This window comes from Mauremys mutica, chromosome 1, assembly GCF_020497125.1.
Source record: "Mauremys mutica isolate MM-2020 ecotype Southern chromosome 1, ASM2049712v1, whole genome shotgun sequence".
In the NCBI taxonomy this organism is placed as follows: domain Eukaryota; kingdom Metazoa; phylum Chordata; order Testudines; family Geoemydidae; genus Mauremys; species Mauremys mutica.
In genome coordinates this window covers 72,240,981-72,264,059 of record NC_059072.1, presented here as the reverse complement: position 1 = coordinate 72,264,059, position 23,079 = coordinate 72,240,981, and the positions used below count along the sequence as shown (strand labels likewise).

At 38.4% G+C, this 23,079-nt stretch overlaps 1 protein-coding gene across 1 annotated transcript in view; it reads right to left on the bottom strand.

The window, feature by feature from the left end:
* The window catches only part of NAV3 (neuron navigator 3), a 248,514-nt gene that overhangs the window by 24,598 nt on the left and 200,837 nt on the right, over positions 1–23,079 (bottom strand). Inside the window, exons 22-26 of the mRNA XM_044988256.1 lie at positions 20,840–20,917; positions 8,563–8,646; positions 6,464–6,575; positions 4,785–4,906; positions 2,839–3,011 (exon numbers count right to left, since the gene is read on the bottom strand). Of these exons, the coding sequence (XP_044844191.1) occupies positions 2,839–3,011; positions 4,785–4,906; positions 6,464–6,575; positions 8,563–8,646; positions 20,840–20,917 (569 nt within the window). The remainder of the gene's footprint in view (positions 1–2,838; positions 3,012–4,784; positions 4,907–6,463; positions 6,576–8,562; positions 8,647–20,839; positions 20,918–23,079) is intronic.

Genomic DNA, 23,079 nt, shown 5'->3' with positions numbered 1-23,079 from the left:
AAGCTGCAGATTGGTAAAGTACAAGCCTTGGACCAATGTTCCATGCCAACCACCAAAAAAAGCAAGAGTGTTGCTTCCTGGGCCTTTCCAGCTATTATAGACTCTTTGTATCAAGTTTTGCCACCGTTGTGGCCCCCCTGGCAAATCTGATAAAAGCCACAAGCCCTAAAAAAATTCAGTGATCTGAAGCCTGCAACAAGGCATTCAAGATACTGCAAGGTCAGCTAAGTTGGGAACCAGTTCTGTCAAGCACAGACTTTTTCAAGATGATTCATACTGCAGACTGAAACTTCCGATGTGATAATTGGGGCAGTACTTTTAAAGAGGGAGAACATACCATTCTTTACCTTAGCAGAAAGCTGTTTTCCCAAGTATCCTACTCTGTCACTGAGAAGGAGACCCTGGTCGTGAAGTGGATCATAGATGCCTTACAATATTATTTGTTGGGGAATCATTTCCTTTTAGTAATAGACCAGACACCCCTCCATTGGCTGAATTTGATGAAAGATTCCAACCCTAGGATCATGCAATGGTAGCTTTTCTTGCAGCCCTATAGTTTCCAAGTAATTCACCAAGCAGCAGGGACCATAAGAACATGGAGTTTTTTTCATGGGTAGAGGAAGAACAAGGATCCATAATGGTACCCCAGCACTGAACTTGAGGGGCAGAGCATGTGATGGGGTGTATATACCCTGCACTAAAACTGAAGGGGGTAAAGAGCAACTCTGGGCCCAGGTGACCCTAACCAGCCACTCCACCCATACATACTGGAGAGTATGCTCGAGCTGGAGGCGGAGTGGAAAATGGAGCCAGACAGCTCAGAAGCAGCTTGACAGGGCAGGGAGAGAGACCTACTTTGGGAGCTCCTGCAGAGAGGTGCTGCAGAAGCCTTTTCATTGAGAGAGAGGTTGCCTGCTGAGCCCAAAGGGGCTGAAGGTTCAATTATTCTCTTTTTATTTTACCACTTTGAGGCAAACTGTAAGACTTTGGTGAGAGAGTGGGTGGTAGGAAATGGCCCAGGGAGACAACCTGAAGGCACTCCTGGGTGTTGGACATTGGTGCCTCTTATAGAGCTGGAGTCTGGTGGAGAGGGAGGGCCCGGGCACCTTTACCAACTCCTCTCCTTACAAAGGGCATGGAAACCCTCACTTCCAGACTCTCCCTTGAGGGAGGAAGGAGAGGGTAAAGACTTTTAGAACACCACCGCTGAGACTGGACACCCACAGGGGTCAAAAGATGTACTGAAGGGTCTCTCCCCCGTCATGAACGCAGGGGACCTCATATCTTCCTTGGGATTCAGTCACCCCGAGGAGAGATAAGACTGACTGGTGACCTGACCAGTGGGTCTAGTCAACACCCACCCAAAAAGAAGACAAAAGCAGGGTGTGATTGTGTCCCAGGAGAAATATTGGAGGCAGGGTGAGCAGAGGCCTAGCCCCCTAACCAGCAATGCCATCAGTGATTATCTTCCTTCCCAGGGCTCTTCAGTTTAGCACAGAAAAGAGTAACATAATCTGATGGCTAGGAGTTGAAGCTGGACAAATTCAGACTGGCAATAAGGTGTAACATTTTAACAGTGAGAGTAATTAACCATTGGAACAATCTAAAACGGATTGTGGTGGATTCTCCCTTACTGACAATTTTTAAGCCAAGATTGGATGCTTTTCTAAAAGATCTGCTCTAGGAATCATTTTGGGGAATTCTATGGTCTGTGTGATACAGGAGATCAGGCTAGATGATCACAATGGTCTCTCCTGGCCTTGGACTCTATTAATTATTCTAGATGGTACATTCAGTGAATTTAGCAGTGAAGGGAGGAGAGCAGATGGAATGGTAGTTAAAAATAAAGGAAATCAAGGGTGGTTTCTTGAGATTGGGGGACCCTTGACTATGCTTTTTTCTTTGTGGAGAAAAAGCCAGCATAGAGGGAGGGAGATATAGGGAGAGGTGCTGAGAGTAGAGGCAATAAGACAATAAGCAAGTGAGATTGGTGTCAGCGACAGAGGGAAGGAATAAAATGGAGCTGGTGAGGAAAGGTGGTGGGAGAAAGGATGAGGGAAGGAAGGGAGAGAAGCCAGAGTTAAGCTTATCTTTTACAAGTCAGCTAGTTTGTGTGTGTGGAGGAGGGTGCAGCAGAAGGAGAGAATTTCAGGAGGGAGTCAAGTGACTAAGCGGCTGGTGTTGCGGATGTAGGAGTCAGAGTGGAGAAATAGTGTTGTTTGACTGAGAATATCACAGAACTGGTGGCACAGAGAACAAATCTGTAGTGAAGGATGTCCAGCAGGTCATGGGATGTTCTCAGAAGGGGAGATGGGAAGGAGCCAGGGGGATGGTACATGACAGCAACAGAGAGGGGGAGAGTGTTGTCTGATGGAGTTTTGTTCAAAGGAGACGGTGGAGCAGAACACTGCAAGGAAGACTGAGAAAAGCCCAATACCCTCAACACAGCTATCTGGGGATGACTTAACACAAGGGGTGTGAGAGGAGGAGAAGGTGGAATTGTTGTGCTATAAGACAGCGCTGTTGCAGAAGCAGTGGTTAAATGGGGGATGCAGGTTTTTGTCAGAACCAGGAGATGAGGGATGGAGAGAGAGAGAGAGAGATGAAAAGGTTGCGGATGTTGGTGATCGTATCTGAGATAGAACTGGCCAGGCTTAAAGAGGTCTGTTTCACAGTCCAGATATTTAATAAGAGCAACTAGTATAGAAAGGTTTCAGAGTAGCAGCCGTGTTAGTCTGTATCCGCAAAAAAAAAACAGGAGTACTTGTGGCACCTTTGTTAGTCTTTAAGGTGCCACAAGTACTCCTGTTTTTTTTTAGTATAGAAAGAGAGACTTACGCAGACGCTGACTGTGATGGTTTCATTAACAATGTGCCACAGTCCCCCGAGTTGTGGGGCAATTTGGGTGATGATGGAAGAGATGAATCGGTGAGTTCCTCTATGTCGGAATGTGAGGAAGGAGGCTTGGTGGACTTTTTCTTTCCAAAGGCCTGTTTGAATGAGCTTCTTAGCTGGAGAAAAGAGAAAGAGAGAAAAATTACTTCCGTTGCCTCTCTGGATTTGTGCAGCTTCTGTTTTGAGGAGTTAGTTTGCAGATGCCATCCTAGCCACTGCCTGAGGTCAGTATATAGAAGCAGGGTATGCAACATATGCAACACAGTATCTCTAAAAATGTGATACAGTGTTTTTTTTTAATTAATTCAGCGCAGCGCAAACTGAATGCTATGGAAAAAGTGCAGGATCAATTGCTTTGGCTAAGGCTAAGGGGGTGCTCATTTAAAACCATGAACCTCCTGTGGAATTCCATTTCCATGGCATTCCCCTCAAGGTGACTGGTTTTAAATAACCACTTTGTATCTAGAATACAGGCAGACATTGCTGATATCAAATGCTAAAAGTATAAGACAAAATCCAATTGATGTGGTTGTAAATTTATTTTTCTATTAAGAGTTTGAATTGTAGAACTATTCAAACATATAATTTGCTACAGTTAAGATCAGAAGCAAGAGAATTTAAGCTGTGATATAAGTTTTGCCCTTTAGTTTACTGTTGAGAAGAACATAAGCTGAAAGGTATGTATTTTTTTATTGCAGTTGTGTTTAAAGTAGCAAGTTCTTCATATACACAAGCACTGTCTTTTCTCGCTAGAAGCTCTTATCCATTATTGAAAAGGAACAGAATAGCCAAAGAGCCATTTATTTCAGGAACCAAGAGGACCACAGTTTTGTTTGCAATGAATTTTCACATTGCAATTAGCCCATTCGTTGATAGATTAGTCTATTCAGAAGAGTAACTGATATTAGGAAAAATTGTGCTTTTCCTCAGAAAATTGCTCTGGTTAAAATTGTATAAAGCTTGATGACAAACTGATCCCTCTACAAAACAGTAAGGCACTTAAGCACTTTACTTCAATGGTATAATTGGAGAGTGGGGAGTGTGACCACTGATCAAAAAAATATTATTTAAGTTCTTTCCAGCACATGATTTTTAACAAGAAAGAAATGGATTTTGGCTACACTCCCCCTTTCTACATTTTAAACTTTGAGATTGAAATGAATAGAGACAAACTGAGAAGACATACAGGATAATCTGTTTTTAGAAGGTACAAAAGCCTACTGCCAAAATGAATAGCAATCATGCCAAGATAGGGTTCTTTATAAATGCATGCCAAATTTTCCATGGTTTATATTCACCTCACTTCCTCTAGAGTTCACCTTGCAGAAACATGAAAGAGTGGGGAATTACAAATCAAGGGAATGAAGGCTGATGAGTATTTTAAAATATTACCTGCATAAACATTTTTTAAACAACAAAAACATATTTTTTATTATGTATAGAAAATATTTCAATAAAACTTTCATACTGTGTGATATCTTTGTGATTTGTTTGATTAAAAAGCTTCATTTCTCTAAACATTGTATCTTGTTCACTGTTTGAACTATTAACAGATTTCAGCTCATTGTTCGGAAACATTTTTGAGTCAATCCATTTTACTAAAGAAAATTAAAACAGTGTTAACAAAGCCCAGTCATTGGTTTGATCATAGCAGCTATTTTAATGTTATATATTTATTTTAAATTGATCCTGACTGATGTAAACAATTTCCCACTGGTGATCAACAATTTTTGGCTTGCCAATAACATCACACTGTGACTAGGTATGAACTGCTCCATATCTCTCTGGCCCCACAAGGATATTGTAGATGAAATGGGCCATTATGCTATTCAGGAATGAGGAAGCTACATAATATCTAGGCGATGGGTTTAAACCCGCTGAGCACATACCCAGTTTTTCTTTTTCTTTTTCTTGGAGTCAGCATCATTACCGCTGCCAATGCTTGAATGGCTTGTGGCACTGTTGATGCTGGAAACACTTTCTGAGGAATGTTGTCGTCTTATACGCAAATCTAATAAAAGAAGAAGAAAATAGTGTATAAACCATCTGTCCACCTGTGATATGGACTCTAGTTTCAATGTAATAACCATACTTACATTTATGCAGCACCTTCTTTCTCTAAAGGAGCCAAAATACACATAATATATGTAACCGGCATTGATGTTTTTTCTAGCCCTGATTCAACAAGGCATTTCGGAATGTGAGTAGTCCCATTGAAGTTCAAGGGCTACTTGCATACATAAAGCCAGGCACAAGTTTAAGCATCTTGTTGAATAGGAGTCTCTCACTGAGGTGGCAATCCTGGACAGCAATCCATGCAATTGGACCCTTATATTTAAGCAAATCCTTGTCCAGGATTGGGGACTAACTATGTTACAGTTCAATTGCTTAAATAATTTTCAAAGCACTGACTTATTTCTTACAGAGCTGTTGTCTGAAGGGTCTGGACACTGTTTGACCCTTGGCTGAATTGGATTTTGAAGGAAGATGCTATTCCCTGACATGCCACCCTGGGAATCAGCAACCAGTAGTTTATTGAAAATAAAACATAACAAAAGACATGGAACGTGAAGGATATTGGAAGTGGATAACAGGTCAGTGAAACTTTTGGTTTTATAATTTTTTTAAGTCTCTAATAGCCATACCCTAATTACCAGAATATATACTCCTTGCATACACCTCAGAATACTCAGAGGAACTACTTTTTAAAGGAATTATTCAGAAGTGCTATTTTCTAGAATTAAGCTACATTGTATTGAAGACATTTAATAAAACAGTCTTGGGCTAGTTGTTCATAAATAATGCTACTTATAAAAAAGATCAATGACATTTACAAAAAGTCACTTTCGCTATCATTCTTTCTTCTCTAGTTATTCCTTTTGTGGCTGTTGCTTAACAACACGAATGGTACTGCACACCTTTGCAATATATGGTTTGTCATGTGATGTCTGTCTAAATTACAAGAAAAAGAGGATTCAGCACCTGGAATTCACTGGGCTGAGCTGGCACCTTCTGCGCACCCCTTGAGCTGCTGCTCAATCCAATGCTGACGTCATGGGCACAACAACATTCAGAGCTGCAATTTAGAGTGCATTTCTAACTTCTGGTCATGTTTTGCTGTACTCTTTCTGACATTTGACTATTGTTTTGGACATAGGGTGACCAGATAGCAAGTGTGAAAAATCAGGACAGGGGGTGGGGGGTAATAGGAGCCTATATAAGAAAAGGCCCCAAATATCGAGACTATCCCTATAAAATCGGGACATCTGGTCACCCTACGTGGACATGTTTTATACCCACAGGTGTACTGAAAGGGTTAACTTTCAGCACTTAGCCACTGATTCCTGACCATACAACTTTGAGAAGTCTGGGCTCCAAGAATTGTTTGGCACATAGGTGGTACATGCAAGTTTTCCAGCTGTGGAAAAACCACAAATGTGACAAACACTAACTCCAGAATTCTCTCATCCTTGCTACAGATACTGTTGTCAAAATAAGAGAAAACCAGCAGCTTTGCTCTTCTCTGGGGAACAAATTAGTACTTACTTTGACAGTGACAAAAACATACCTTTGTGGGCATGATCAGGGCCATTCAAAGCTCCCTGAATAGCAGCCTGTGCAGCAGAATTCTGGGCTTTCAGCATTTCAATGGTTTCTCTTAGTTCTATAAGCTCAGATTCCTGTGGGAACAGCCGAGAGAGTTTCAAAATATATAACAAAAGAAAAGTATTTTTCCACGATACAAGAAAACTACAAGACATCAGTGATCAAACTGAAGTCAGTGGGCTCGCACAAGGGTAAAATTAAATCCCAGATAGACTATATAGTTTCTCTCAAAAATATTATATTCAGCTAACATACTCTCATTTGCATTCATGTGACTTCAAATGCTGTGTAATGATGATGTTTTAAGAATTTTTAAATCAAGATTGTATGTTTTTCTAAAAGACACATTCTAGGAATTATTTTGAGGAAGTTCTATGGCCTGTGCTACACAGGAGGTCAGATGATGGTCCCTTCTGGCCTTAGAATCTACAAATCTTATGAAAGAAAAATAAAATATTTTAGCACTAAATATTGATCTAAGAAAGGATCTCCTCTGAACATTCATTACGATGTTCAAAGTCATTATATAGCCTAAAGCATATCAAATATTCTCTTCTACACCCTTTAACTTGATAGATGATTCTTTAATGGATGAATTCCATCCGCAGTTTGTATATCATTACCAAAAACTCTAAACAGTATGTTTAGATGTCTAAATGTTAAGCACAAAAACCTGCTCTACAACAACAGCTACGCAATTTATAGAGTGACATTGTTCCACTTTCCTGCAATAAATTCTACACTGGAATGCACAGTCAATTTTAATTAAAACTAGTTTTATTACTGCTGCATTAAGAATCAATCCTGCTAACTCTCATTTTATATAATGAGGATTAAAGCTGCTAAAGGAATTTAACCTCAGTGGCTGAGGAAAGAGGAGAAGGGGCAAAACATGCTCTCAAATCTCTGGGAAAATGAGTTTACTTATGAACTGATTTGTTTCAACGTCACCATTTTAATCTCTTCTGGATAAGGGGCCTTCTGAGGGAAACTAGACTTTACAAATAATTTTAAAAAAATGTTTTTAACATAAACTGTTTAAGAACATTTTGCTTAATATATAAAAGTCACAAAAAATGCTTTTTATCATGAGATACTTAGGGGCCAGTTTTGCCACCCTTACTCATGGAGAGTAGTTCCTAACTCTGCAAGCCGTTCCACTTAATCAAAAGGAGGCCAGACAGTGAACCACTACTCACATTGACTTCAGTGGAGCTACTTGTATGAATAATTGCTTACCAGCGTGCAAAGGGTTCAGTCTGGCCCAATGGGAGTACTTGCTGAGTAAGCGTCTGCTCAACATAAGTAAGGGTTGCAGAATCTGACTCTGGGAGCTTCAACTTGCAAGGTGCTGAGCACCCCGCTGCCAATACAGCAATGTATTTAAGTGCATGGTTTACTTTAAGACTCTGAGTAGCCCATTGTAGTTAGTGGAATACTCAAATATTTAAAGTTAAGGAAATGCTTTGCTGGATGGGGTCATGGTTCTCAGCACCTGGCAGAATCGGGCCCTACAACAGCAGTTCCTTTAACTGGTACCATGTGTCTGATTACATATACTAGGTATTAGGTTTGGATATTTCTTCCCCTCTAAATAGCAAAATCATAACCAAATCTGTTAGACAACAGCTTGGTCACATTTCATAAACACTTTCAACAAGGTCATTTTTCTCTATTTAAAATCCTTTCTTTTGCCAAATTTTTAGTATTCTGACAATGTTGTCGGATTGGAATGAAATACTCCGATTGTTTATGATGAGCCTTTGTTGAAGAATCTTTCCATATGGATTAAACCAAGAGTCACAAATGTTTTAATTAAAATCTGGAAATGAAAGATTTTATCTTCAAACCATACTGTGATATTGATAGGGTAAATCTGATGCAGCACAATTTAATTCTTATAGAGCTTTATGAAGATTTGATTGCAATGGCCAGGAAAGAAAGATGTGTCTGTCTTGTTGTCACAGCTGTCCTTTCTTTCAATTTTTTTTTTAATTTAAACACAAACCCTAAAATAATCTGGTATGTTCCATATTCAAGCGTCTGCTTTTGTAAGCATACCTTTTGTTCAGCTGTCATTGTTAGGCTCTGCAGTCGGCCAGTCATATTTCCTAAGCTCTTTTCAAAAGCTGCTACTAGATGAGCCTGTGAAAGAAACAGAAGAAAAACATTTGAAATGTCACTAGTGTATGAAATGGTCTGAGCAAAGCTTTCATGGTACATAAGGTATAATTCATGTGTTTTGGCTGGTCTAACAAAATCTGTAATCTGTAGCATTCAGTACTTTCTACTTCACCTCCTCGCTTTCTCCCACCCCACCCCAACTGACACAGCATTTTCCATTTTTCCAGGTTCGGTTTTATCTTCTCCAACTCTTTAGTTGCAGCCTTCAAGACATTAAGTGTGATTTGCTTTTCTTGTCACTCTTGGCAATAGAACTCCCCTCCTGACGTTATTCTTTCCCATTACTGAAAATAACAACAGAAGGTCTCAAGCGCTTGAATTTAAAGAAAATTCTAAGCTGTCAGGCTCCCAAATACAAAGCTCATCTAAAAGAGTCCATGGAACCAGACTATGGAATGTGTCTAGATACTGTCATGATGACCTTTTAAGATCTTATTACTTTGTCTATTTCTCTAATACAGCAACACTCTTCTGAAAGTGTCAGACATTTGCAGAGAGCCATAATATAATCTTATTCCCGCTGGTCTTTATAGTGGGTTGAGTCTGCATATCTATCCTTGTGTTGTTTTAATATAAAGGCACTGATTTCTTTGAAGTTAGATGCCTACATTTTTCAACGATACAACAAACAGAAATTGAAATTCAGCAATGCTTTGTTTTAAAATGTTTAATTCAAATTTTCAAAGAATACCCAACACAGACTATATTCAAGAAGTATTAGACTAGACACACTCGTTATTTGTTATGTATTTATTTGTTTAGATGAAGAGTCTATTGTCATGTCATCTAAAATGTTAGCGCTATTAAACCCCTAAGGAATTGCAGGAAAAATGTGTTAGTGATGTTATTAAATTTTTATGGCTGTAAGAGTCACTTAGAAAGAGAAAGAGTGTGGTCAGAAAATATTCAAATGGAGGGATTTCTCTCTAATTGTTTGTAACAAGGCAATGGACTGCTATTTCCACAGAGGTCTGTAGGATTCACAAAATCCACAGGTCACTTTGCTTAACTTATTTTTTTCTGGAGGATTGCCACTTAACTTACACATACTGGCAAAGCAGAGAAAAGGGACAGGAGGACCTTGACAAGATGAGAGAGGATGAACAAGATATGGTTAAAGGAGACAGGTTCTTTTACAAAATGTGAATTCATTGCTCCTGAAAAGTACCTAATTTTAAACAGCATAAAATTTGTCAAATGGGAGAGCACTCATGAATCAAATACATGGGTGTGTGTGGAATTGAGAATACAATGCATGCTAGAATTATGGAATCTCCTGTCACAAAACCAAATAGTAAAAATGAAAGTAACTAAAGGCAAAGTTTTCAAATTTAGGCACCTGTACTGTGTTTCCATAACATGCACACCCAAAGTAGGCATATGTGCATGCAAAGAGGTTAACTGTGCTTGGTCAAGCGCCCATTTATGTGCAAAATTAACTCTGGTGCATACAAACATGTATGCTACTCAACAGCTTTTTCAGATGCAAGTTCTAATTTTTTGTGAGCACAGTTATTAATGTTGTTCAATGCATTCAGGTGTACTTAGTTGTTCCCAAAATCTTCTAGGTATTGTCCAAGTACACTGAAATAAATAACTGTGTCCTGAAAAGTGTACAATCTAAAACAGATTAAGACAGATGAATGGTGAGGGAAGAGGATACAACACAGAATATTTTGTTTGGCCTATGTCAAGGTATGCTATTGGGAGGTGAAAGGAACCTCCCATCACCTTGCTCTGCATGTCCTCTCATAGATGGAAGGATATTATGCACCTGAGACTGGCCGAATCAGAACTGTTTTTTTGCAGGCTGTAAATAGTTTCGTACACCTTTTAGAGTGATATAGAGATCCCACAACACCATGTAAAGGTCTGTGTTATAAGCAGATAGAGAGAGAGTCATAAATTTAATTATTTATGGTACTGGTAGTCAAACAATTTGCTTTCAACATATGCTCAAGGATATACATTCTATTTCATAACTTAGCCTTAAGCTTGTCCTGGAAAGATTCATGCCTGAAGGGCTAAATTTTTATAAACATGAGCCTAAGTGTACACGGAAGACATGTAGTTTCCTAGAGATTAATCAGCAATTGTGTATACAGATATCTGTTTTGCATATTTGGCATACATTAATGAAATTGTCAGCCTAAATTATAGAGTACAGTATATATATATATACACACACACACACACTCATATATATATATATGTATATATATATGTTTGACTACCAGTACCATAAATAATTAATCGACAGCCCTTTGTATTCTGTGTTGTAATTTAAATCAATATATTTGAAAATGTAGAAAACATCCAAAATACTTAAATAAATGGTATTCTCTTTTTGTGTAACTGCGCGATTAATCGTGCGATTAATAGCAATATTTTTTTTTAATCATGCAATTAATCACGGTTAATTTTTTTAATCACTTGACAGCCCTAGTGTGTATATATACACACACACACACACTCATATATATATCAGAGCTTTAGTAGAACATACTCTCATAAAAGAACTACAGCCAATTTTCTCCTATTTTATATTTGTTAACAGCAAGCTAATGGAGTTTCTCCATTCATTGCGTCATGAAAAAATCTGTGAATAGTTATGCACACAGTTTTCCATGAGTATAACTCCCAGATGTGAGTTTGTTTGGTGTGCGCATGCAAACCACAAAGAGGACATATAATTGTTTGCTCTGATTACACATAATTTATACCACTCTTTCATGATTATGCTGTAATAAAGTACAAGTCTTCGGAAGTTAATTGGGCATATTTGTTATTATCTATATCTTAAATTCAGAGCTACATATAGTATAATCTTTAATTTACATTGCATGTCTCTATGAATATTTAACCAGAAGATTATGGGAAAAATTAAGGATTGAAAAGTTATATTGTCTGATGTAGATATAACATATTGTGGCCTGAAAACCTTTAGAAAATGATTGCTATGTCACAATCATGGATTTTTTTTTAAATTAGTCTATGATAGAATGTATTTTTTTCCTTGTAGTTAAAAATTCTATAATTTTAAAGCATGAGTGGAATTGCATCTGGATGATGTTGGATCTCTCCTGAGAGACTCTGTCAGGAGTATAAATAAGACTGGGTTTGTGGATGTTAAGGGGCTCAAAACATGCTCTTTAGTTAGTTATTTCATAAACCTCATGAATGAGAAGCAAGCTGTATGCTGAAAATAATTAGATAATTATTTTTGTATTGAATAATATTTACTTTTATTACCTTTGTTGTCTATCACAATAGAATAGAGTAATGGCCTACCAAATAATTTTTTTTTAATTCAAAGAGCTGGACCATGCAACGACTTTAGTGAGCACTTATTTAAACAGAAGTCAGTGGGACTATTCGTGAACAGGTGTCAGTGGGACTACTCTCACTGAAGTGACTAAGCATAGTACAATCTAGCCAGATTGTTCATTGGAAAAGCCCTCTCAGCTTGATTAGCCAAACCACAACTGAAATGTGTAATGTCAGGCAACAGTTGCGCTACAAAAAACCCTTATTAATATTTAGAAATTTAAATGAGGTACCTATTTTACACTTTTGAATTTCCAGTTCAAAACCTGAATAATAATATATTTTTGATATATTTGGGTGAAGAACTGAAATCATCCTTAATACGGAAAAAAGAGCCATTCTTTATTTCTTATAAAATAATATTTCTGAACAATCAATCCTTTGCATCTCAAAAGGCTTAGCTGATTATGAAGATGGCTTCAGTTACAGTCTACACAATTAAAATAATGAGTAAAATATTCTAGAATAATTAGCATAAATGCCACTTATTTCAACACAAACATGCTTATATTTTTACATTTATAGTGCAGTATTGGTACTTGAAGTGATACTCTGGAGCCATAGTTAAGGAATTGCATATGTTGTTAGGCAATATTAAAAGCATTTCTAGAGCAAAGGATATCCAAATATTATTCATTTGTAACAAGTTATACAACTAATGCCATATCTACTATATGACCTGATGTTGCATTCCTTGCATCTACAACTCCCTTGGAAAGCAACTGGAGATGTGGGTGCACAGGATCTGCAGAATGACTCCCACATTGTAAGACGACCAGAACCTGATTTTACACATTGAATTTTATGACATTCTTGGAAAATACAATCTTGGGTTTAATGCCCACCTTGAATGTCATGTCTATATACCCAAGGCTATGTTTGCTCACATTCTTTATAGCTTGTACTGCTCTGCTCACATTTATAAAATAAAGATAAGTAAATAAATTTCCTCCCACCTGACATGGCTGAATGAAAGGATGTGAGAGAGGCCACAAGGGATCTGGCTGATTGCAAGAAGTGACTGTACATCTGGTGACCTTTCCTGCTCGCCTCCTGCTATTATCTTGTTGTTTGGCCGCAGGATAGTGGTTCAGGGCTGGCCAAACAAGAGTGTTAGCCAAAGAACCCCCTCTGCTTTCTAGTGGCATCCTGGGTCTACTACAGTTTTGCCGTCATGCACCCTTCAGATTTATACACTATGAGGCATTGATCAAAGTAACACTGAAAACACAGGGGAGGACTGAAGCTCAGGCTGATGACTGGAATCTTAGCCCTTGTCAGTCAAGCAGAAAGTTTGCTGGTTGGATACATTTTGAACTAAAAGCTGCCCTTTCTTAATTAGTATTGAGATTTTCCCTTCAGTGGCACAGAACCAAGCAACAGACTAAAAGCCAGAATCTCAAACTAACTGTAAATTAAACACCCAAGCAGCAGCTGGACTCTGTGTAGGTTTAATCACTCACAAGTAAAACACTTTGGAGTGTATCAAATGAGAGAAATAGATGAAATCAAGCAGAGTGCTTGATATAACAGAACTTGCATAACAAAAGTAAACCCAAACAAGCAAAACTTTTAATAAGGGTTTCCAAATATCTGAAGAATGGTCTACCTTGTACTTGACAGGCTTCAACCCGAAAACAGAAAGCAAAGCCTTGGCTAATCTAATCATATTTCAACTTGTCAATTCTTGTAGCAATACATGTACTGCATAAGCCTTACCACGATGCTTTCATGACTAAGGAAATGAAGGAAAAGATTCATAATAATATAGAAAAGAAATGAAAGACAAAAATGTTCTGTTTTCACTCCGATGGAGTACTTTTGCTTGACTTTGTCAAGAGAAACTTTATACAGTAAAATAAGTTGGGTGGGTGGGTGAGGAGATAATTAGTAATGATGAACATTAGCAATAGGTTTTCCTCCCCAGAGCAGAGTGAGAACAAAGGGTTGCATATTTTCCAGATACTGAAAGGACTGGGAAATTGGAGGCCCACGGACTGAGGATCAAAAGATGAGTATTTCCACAACAGGGATATCTGAAATAGTTAAACAGTGTCAAGACAATACAGGAAACTCTTTCATACAACATTTGACTTGCTGTGGCCCAAAAGTGAGAGGTAATGTGTGACAAAGACCCAACGTGAGGGACACCACAAAATTATTTGTGCAGGGAACTGAAAATGCTGTGAGATTCCTTCTTTTAGTGTAACTTCTAGAATGCTGACTGGTTCACAATTATTTCAGCTTTAAATAACTTCACATTTCTGTGGAATGTAGGTAACTTTGGTATCAAAATGAGTGAAATGAAGGAGATTTGTCAAGTATGCCTCGGAGCTTTAAAGATATACAAATAGAATTCTGTATTTATTTGATAGCTAAAACCTGTGTTTACTAAGATGAAAGGGTCTAAATAAAATGAAAAGCCTAACTGAGTTTGTCATATGATAATTAATTTTAACTATATATATAAAAAATTACCTTTAAACTAATTTGCAATATTTATATATTTTTATTCTGTGAACAGAATAAATCTCACAGTCCAGATAACAATTACATGATTACATAAATTAATTTATTGAAAACAAAAATCCTTCTGTACTTTTTATTAATAGTAAATAAGATCTGATAAAACATGCCCAAGAAAACACACACAACACACTTACATGTATCATATCAACAAGAGGGTCCCTTTGGGTTTATAGGAAGGTGTTTTCTATTAGGCCTTAAATCTTTTATACCATTGATAAGACAGGGAAGCAGCCTAGGACTGGACTTAATTCTGACAGTGATTTTCACCAGACAGATTTGTAAAATATATATCTTGTGACAGCATTCAAGAAAGTTGCAGTTATAAGTAATGGTTGTTTTTCATCTAAGATCTTTTTAATTAATAAAGAGTCTAAATCCCCTATTGATGCATGGAGGATAAGAAACCCCTGAGTTTCATGCACCAAAAAAGTATAATTTTGGGAGGAATTCCAGATGTTGAGGGGTTTGGAAAAATTGGAAAAGTTTCTGTGGGAGGTTTTTTTCCTGCTGCAAACAGCATGTCTTTTAAACTGCTCACAAGTTTAGAATGGTATGAGCAATTTCCATGGAGATGGATTAGTAGGCAGGTGACACAGTCAAGAGAGCATGATAAGTTTAGTTTAGCACATGGATATCACCACTACACATGGTGCGTATCTGCATACACAAATACATACTCTCACACAGAGATTTACATATATATGTATATACAGACAAATATAGAGTCTATGCATTTACTGTGCTATTGGGGGTGCTATCCTTCCCCTAAGACTAGAGGTCTTACCACTTGGCATTCTTGTTATACACACAGATGCACAAAAGCACTGTGCAAATAATTTGTTTCCAAAAAATGGGGGGGTGTCATTTTGTGTCAAACAAAATGATTTTTTGTTTCATTTTCAAGTTTTTTCCTTAAAAAAAATTAAATTGAAGTAAAAATCTAAACAAAAAGTAATTTTGACTAAAACCCCAACCTTATATCCCCTTTCTCCCTTGCACTGGCTATCTGTGCTACAGGTTGTAGCATAGGAGGGGGAAGAGCCACTGTGTCCCTCATCCCTGTGCAAGTGAGTGGGAGAGGATGGGGACTGGGTAGAGCCTAGACTTTACTTGTCTCACCCCAACATGCTGGCAAGCATAGATAGGCTTGCTTGTGGGGTATCATATGCTGCTTCTGGTATTAGACCAGAACATGGGAGAAGACAGAAGAAGGCAAATTGTGACTTGCTGAGTGACAAACTGCTTCCTGGACTTCTCTGGGGCAGTGCTGGAACGTGCTGGAACACTGGTTCAGTAGTGGAAGGAAAAGTATCACCTAACGAATCACCAGTATGACATCCTGAGGCATCCTTGGTTTTTTGATTGTCTGTTATGTTAACCTCCCATCAAAGTAAAGATCAAGCCCAATATTGTTTTTCTTGTAAGATATGAAGAAAAAAAAATCACAGCCCAAGAAGGGGTGTGTCATTCAGGCTATAAATCTCAGTGGAGTAACCCAACAACAGCAAGCCACGCTGAGGGATTCCTAATCTCATCAGATAATTATCATTTTCCCAAAGCTACCACACACTGGTACCTGAGAATGCACAGACATTTCCTCAAATTAATGGAAATCTCTGTAGGTCTAAATTTTACCATTCCAGAATTCTCAGTACCTCTAGGTTTTAAAGTAAGTAAGGCACTGAGTAGATATAGTACATTCTGAATGTATTGTGTTATCACACATTATTAGGGAAGCACACTCCAAGTAAAATGTACAATAATATTATTTCTCAAACATCTCAACTTTCACCAAAGACGGTAACTCTAGCTATTTCCTCAACTGCCTTTAAAAACCTCACTAGATTGTACAGTCATTATCTGGTAACTCTGAAACCATAGTAACTGCACACAGTACACACAGTGCTCACATTCCCTATATTGCATTATCTCCTGGTAACATGTTCAATAACTCATGTCATTTCTGTATGACAACTGGGAGGAACAACAGGGAGCTCTCTGTGAAATAGCGCACTTTCCATTCGTTATAGATCAGCACTGTTATTGCAGCATATGAATTCCACTCACAGTATTATAATGGTCTCCCCTCCACATCTATCTATATTTGTACTGCATTCATCACTGTGGTATCTTGAGTACCTTATAGAATTATATAAATCCTACAGAGAGTCTAAATTTGCATCATCTCTGTGGTCCTCTTCTCCTTCTCCTTATTCTAGGAGAGGTAAACATTTAAAAAAGAATTATCATCATTGATACGGTGGGAGAGCTACATTGAAAAGATAGAACTTCCGTCCTGTCAGAAGCATTTGATCATTTTAGCTCTTACCGGAAGGATCATTTTACAGCTTATTACAACAATTTGTAACACACCACACTGCCTGTTACCCTTAATTTCCCACTTCCAACCCTTTATGCATAACAATCTAACTCACAATTGCCCACTTCATTTCAAGTGACCGCCTCCAACATGTGTAACCCCTTCTACTTAACAATCTGTCCCAACTCGTACTTAGCTCAGGCTTTGGCTACACTTGCATTTCAAAGCGCTGCCGCAGCAGCGCTGCCGCGGCAGCGCTTTGAAGCGCTAAGTGTAATCAAAGCACCAGCGCTGGGAGAGTTTTCTCCCAGCGCTGTCCGTACTCCACTTCCCTGTGGGGAATAACGGACAGTGCTGGGAGCGCGGCTCCCAGCGCTGGGGCTTTGACTACACTGGCGCTTTGTAGCGCCGCAATTTGCAGCGCTGCAGAGGGTGTGTTTTCACACCCTGCTGCAGCGCTGCAAATTTGTAAGTGTAGCCAAGCCCTCAGACACTCTGCTTCCTTCCCCAGACCTGAAGAAGAGCTCTGCATAGCTCAGAAGGTTGTACCTTTCCCAAGATAAGTTGATCCAATAAATGTTATTACCTCACCTGCCTTGTCTCTCTCATATCCTGGGACCAACACAGTTACATCACTGTAAACAACAAAGGATCACCACAGTTTTGGACCAGCTACAAGGAAAGCTCTGTCATCCCCTCACACTACTCTTGCTCTTGGTGATTGTTTCATTGTTCCTGAGGAGTGCACCTGTGGTAACTGGCCTTGGTCATCAAGGAAGAGGGAGTTCCTGAGATAACCTGGTGCAACCGATGGAGGGCTTTGAACACCTCAAATTTAAACTGGCATTCCATAGGGAGCCAGTAACTTCAAACCTCAAACTTAAACTGGTATTCAGTGTGTAATGACCAGGATGATGTGCTCCTGCTGACCAGCATTGCTTGACAGGCAAGCTGCTGCATGCCGTTCCAAATGGAGCTTGTGTGCGTCTAAGGTTTCATGGCTGGGTAGCGCTCATTCCAATAATCTGGAGGACACAAATGCATGGATTATCACGATCAACTCTATTGCTATGCAGATGAATTTCAGACTTCTAGACAATCATAAGTGGAAGGCACTTTTTGCAGCTATTGGAATGTGCCTTTGCAATGTCAGTTGTGTGTCCAGAAGGAACTCAAAGCCACAAAGTGTTTTCTTCTGAGAGTAATGACATGGTGTTGACCAGTTTTCATAACGTGTTTTATTCTTCCTCTGTTATCATATCCATCTTGCCTGAGTTTAATTTCAACCTACTGCTATTGTTCCAAGCACTGATATCATTCAGAGACTGAAATAGCAGGGAAACGGTGCTGTTCAAAATAGTCATAAGATCATAAGAACGGCCATATTGGGTCAGACCAAAGGTCCATCTAGCCCAGTATCCTGTCTTCCAACAGTGGTCAATGTCAGATGCGCCAGAGGGAATAAGAACAAGTAATCATCAAGTGATCCATCCCATCTTCCATTCACAGCTTCTGACAAGCAGAGGCTAGGGACACCATTTCTGCCCATCCTGGCTAATAGCCATTGATGGACCTATCCTCCAGGAAATTATCTAGTTCTTTTTTGAACCCTGTTATAGTCTTGGCCTTCACAACATTCTCTGGCAAGGAGTTCCACAGGTTGATTGTGCATTGTGTGAAAAAATACTTCCTTTTGTTTGTTTTAAACCTGCTGCCTATTAATTTCATTTGGAGAGCCCTAGTTCATGTGTTATGAGGAGTAAATAACACTTCCTTATTTACTTTCTCCACACCAGTCATGATTTTATAGCTCTCTATCATATCCAAGCTGAAAAGTTCCAGTCTTATTCATCTCTCCTCATATGGAAGCCATTCCATACCCCCAATCATATTTGTTGCCCTTTTCTGAACCTTTTCCAATTCCAATATATCTTTTTTGAGATGGGGTGACCCCATCTGCACGCAGTATTCAAGATGTGAGCGTCCCGTGAATTTATATAGAGGCAAAATGATAGTTTCTGTCTTCTTATCTATCCCTTTCTTAATGATTCCCAACATTCTGTTCACTTTTTTGACTGCTGCTGTACATTGACTGGATGTTTTCAGAGAACTATCCATAAAGACTCCAAGATCTCTTTGTTGAGTACTAACAGCTAATTTAGACCCCATCATTTTATATGTATAGCTGGGATTATGTTTTCCAATGTGCATTATTTTGCAATAATCAGCATTGAACTTCATCTGCCATTTTGTTGCCCAGTCACCCAGTTTTGTGAGATCCTTTTGTAGCTCTTTGCAGTTTGCTTGGGACTTAACTATCTTGAGTAGTTTTGTATCATCTGCAAAGTCTGACCACTTTCCATGGTTAGGTGCAAGTTGTCCTCTAAGCAAATACCACTGTCTCTGTGCCATATCCTCATGGGAAACTTAACTGGTATGTGTTAAAGGACACTGGTGTAGCACAGGTGAAGTTAGCGATGGCTCTTAAGTTTTTCAGTTTCTCTACCCAGAAATTCAACAAAGGAAAATAGCTGGAAAATTTTGATTGTGTAAAAACTCTTTCTGGAGAACTGGCTGGACAACTGTGTGTTTAGCTATGCTGGAAAGTCTCTTGATCTTAATCTTCACTTAACTCCATATATATATAATAAATATACTGTAAGAAAACCATATTATCTAAGGAAGCTATCTGGATAATTTTCTACGCCCACCACCATGATAAGATGACACTTTACATTTTACTGCATGACAACGACAATTACCCTACTTCAGTGAAAGCCAAATTAATTCATTTTGCAGAAGTTGGAAGAAACACAAAATATATTTCCAACATAGTACATACTTCAATATTTATTTTTTCTTCTTTTTATAAAAAATTGATTATAAGGTATTTATTTGAATTTTCCAAAGAGAGGATTTTTTTTACTTAGTATACTAATATAATAAATCTTCAAAAATGTGTATTGTTTTATTGCAGCTGATATGAGTTAACTGTCTCCTTTGGTGTCTATATCATTCAGTAAGGCAGCACCGAAAATTGCGGTTCAATTTTTTAAAAAATGTAACAAATGTACTCTGTAGCAGAAATTTTATATCCATCACAAAAATGAGACTATCATTATGGCTCAGACAAGCAAACAGGTGTTTTGAGGACTTGCTGGTTTAGTGACATATAATGGAATACAGGGTCTTTCACCATTGCTATAGGTTGCTGTTTCATATCTATCTCTGACCAGATATGATTCAAGTCCTTTACATTCCACTAGTTGTTCAATAACCCATAAAATGGATTGGTGGCTTCATTTCATTGGGCTTGATTCTGTCACTCTTGGGTAAAATGAGACTATTCAGGTACACCCCTACCCTGATATAACGCGACCCGATATAACACGAATTCAGATATAACGCGGTAAAGCAGTGCTCCGGGGGGCGGGACTGCAAACTCCAGCAGATAAAAGCAAGTTCAATATAACGCGGTTTCATCTATAATACGGTAAGATTTTTTGGCTTCCAAGGACAGCGTTATATCAGGGTAGAGGTGTACTAAACATGAATAAGGGCAGTAGAATTGGGTCCTTAGGGAACAGGTATCACATCACAAAATAACATTACTGTTTGTACTCTTGTTGACAGTATCATAAGAGACACTAAAGAATGAGCAGCACGGAGACTGCAAGGCTCTAACACCAGGAGATGAACTCTTCCATTTTGGGTCAAGCTATTTGGTGGAATGCTCATATTGTCCCTGTTCAGTGGATATAGGTCCCCAGACCAACTTTATCTGTGCATTATAAACATATTGAAATAAATACATAGTTAAAAGGACCTCAAGTCTCCAGGACTGTGATTTAGGCACCTTTCACTTGCACTGAACTGAAAGATTATGGTACATCTTTAAGAACTTATTAGTAGACTAGCAGATTTTGGAAGTTATTTGTTTCAAGAATTATTTACAATAATAAAGCAAAAGCTACTTACATTTGCTGAAAGCTGAGATGTGAGGGTGGCAACTTTTTCCTGTGATGCAACCAGTTCTCTTCGGAGTTTATGAATTTGCTGGTTTGAGAACAGATAAACTCATATCACATTTTTGTTTCATCAGCTATTTCATTTCCTTTATTTTTTCTTTAGAGGATCATTAATGTTTTACAGTATTGTAATTCCATATATATTAATTGTAAAATACTCAAAAAAACAAATTATAAAATCATAATAGTTTGGCATCTAAACTGCGCACATAGCATTCGTGCATGTTTCCATTGTACACTCAAAGGCCCCATTTATGGGAGCTCTTATTTAATGTTCAAATGGGTACTTACAGTGTATGCACAATTCCCAGATTGAACATGCAAATGTGATGTTTGGAACCAAATATTCTAGGCCCTAATTTTTGAAAATTTGGCTCGATATATACAATATCATTTGTACCATCCCCTAATAAAGCCTCAGGTCCTGAAAATAGAAGAACCTGATGCACTCAATCCAAAGATTACTACATCTGCTATAGAAAATGTCCCCTGCATTCAGTGCAATATAACTGTATGCCCTCTTAATGCCTCATACGTTTTAAAATACTGTACTGCGGGACAAATATAACAAGTACATTTAAATTCTTCTCCATACTTTCAAGAGTGAAAATAAATTCAACCCAAGTCTAATGTTTCTTTTTAGGAAAAACACTTGCCTCAGAAAAAATATTTTTATGCAATGCACGAGGATGAAATTCACCCAGTATAGATATCAAGCACAATGCCTGTGCATCACTTAAACCCCACTTAACTCCTATCTGAGAGCTCAGGTGGCACATAGGCCTCTAAATCTCTCTCCGATTCTCACATACAATGGATTCCTCCCCAGCACAAAAGTAAGATGGGTAAAGCCAGGCAAGAAAAGTGAGCACACATATCATTTTCACACTAATGCTTACATTTATAAAGGAGATTGCAGTGCTTTGGCAAGGTGGTTCCCATGAAAATCAATAAGAAAAATACTGTGCGTACTTTAAAAATTGACGAGTACTCACAGATACAAAGGCTAGTGTGTGAACCAAGGATGTTCTCACTGGTGCAAAGCAAGGGACATAGGTTACTAAGCTTTCTCTTCATTCTGGACTGTTTGCCCTTCCCCAAACTCTCTCCGTTGTTTTCAATGCTAATTACTCCCCTTTTTGTTTTAGCTACACTTGTAGCACACTCCTGCAGCTACAATAAGGTGGTTCTCATGTTGTGCTATTCAATACCCCTTTCCCCTAGAGATTGATAATGTCCATGAAACTCATCTTCAAGACACAAAGTGACAAAAAGAGGGACAATTTCTCCTCTGTGCACTGGGAAGTGAAGTATGTAAAAATGCCACCTAAGCTGCTGTAAATTAACAGTAAATCCTCTGCTTTGGCTTTCATAGAAAAGGCCCTAGAAAGTGTTAGGTGAAATCAATATTGAAATATACTGTGAGGTAAGAGAGGATATGCTTATTTTTCTCCCCACCTCCACAGTATTTCATAACACCTTTTAACAAGTGTCATTATCAACCCTTTGGCGTATATTAAACATTTTGAGTGTGGAAGAAATGCAGAATGATTGCAGGAATCAAGGAAGGTTTAAGAAAAATGTTCCAAAAAAGTGCGTGTCTGTGTGAAGTGGCAGGATCCTTAGTGCCATTTTACTACCGGTGCTCTAGCAGAAATGGCACTAATATCTCCCTTTGGGTAAGGATATAATTGGATCCAGCTGCTGACCTACTCTTGTTACTAGTTCATATAGAATATGAGGAGAGAGTGGCTTTTTTCCTACTTCACAACTGATTTACACGTGGTGACAATCTGCTTTTCTTTAAAATTCATCAACATGGACTGTCTCAGTAATTTAGCACTGTGCAACATGATATGACGTGGGTAATACAGGCTCAAGAGTGAACCTTATTTTCTTGCTCACAAGAGGAAGCACTTGCATTGATCTGCATAGATGCTTCTGGCTCAATAGGGAACTGTACTGATGAGGTCTGAAAAGAGACAAATCCCTATCCCTTCACCCTCAAGGTTGAGATACTCACTGACTCTCTCCACCTTTTCTGTAACTGATGCAAAAATTCTGCAGCTTGAGGACTAGAAAACCATTTGTCAGCACAGCTGCAACGCATTTTTAGCACAGTGTCTTTTTTTGCAGCAAATCTCCGCTTTGTAGCAATACTGTCAACTAATGAGCTCTAATAATACTACT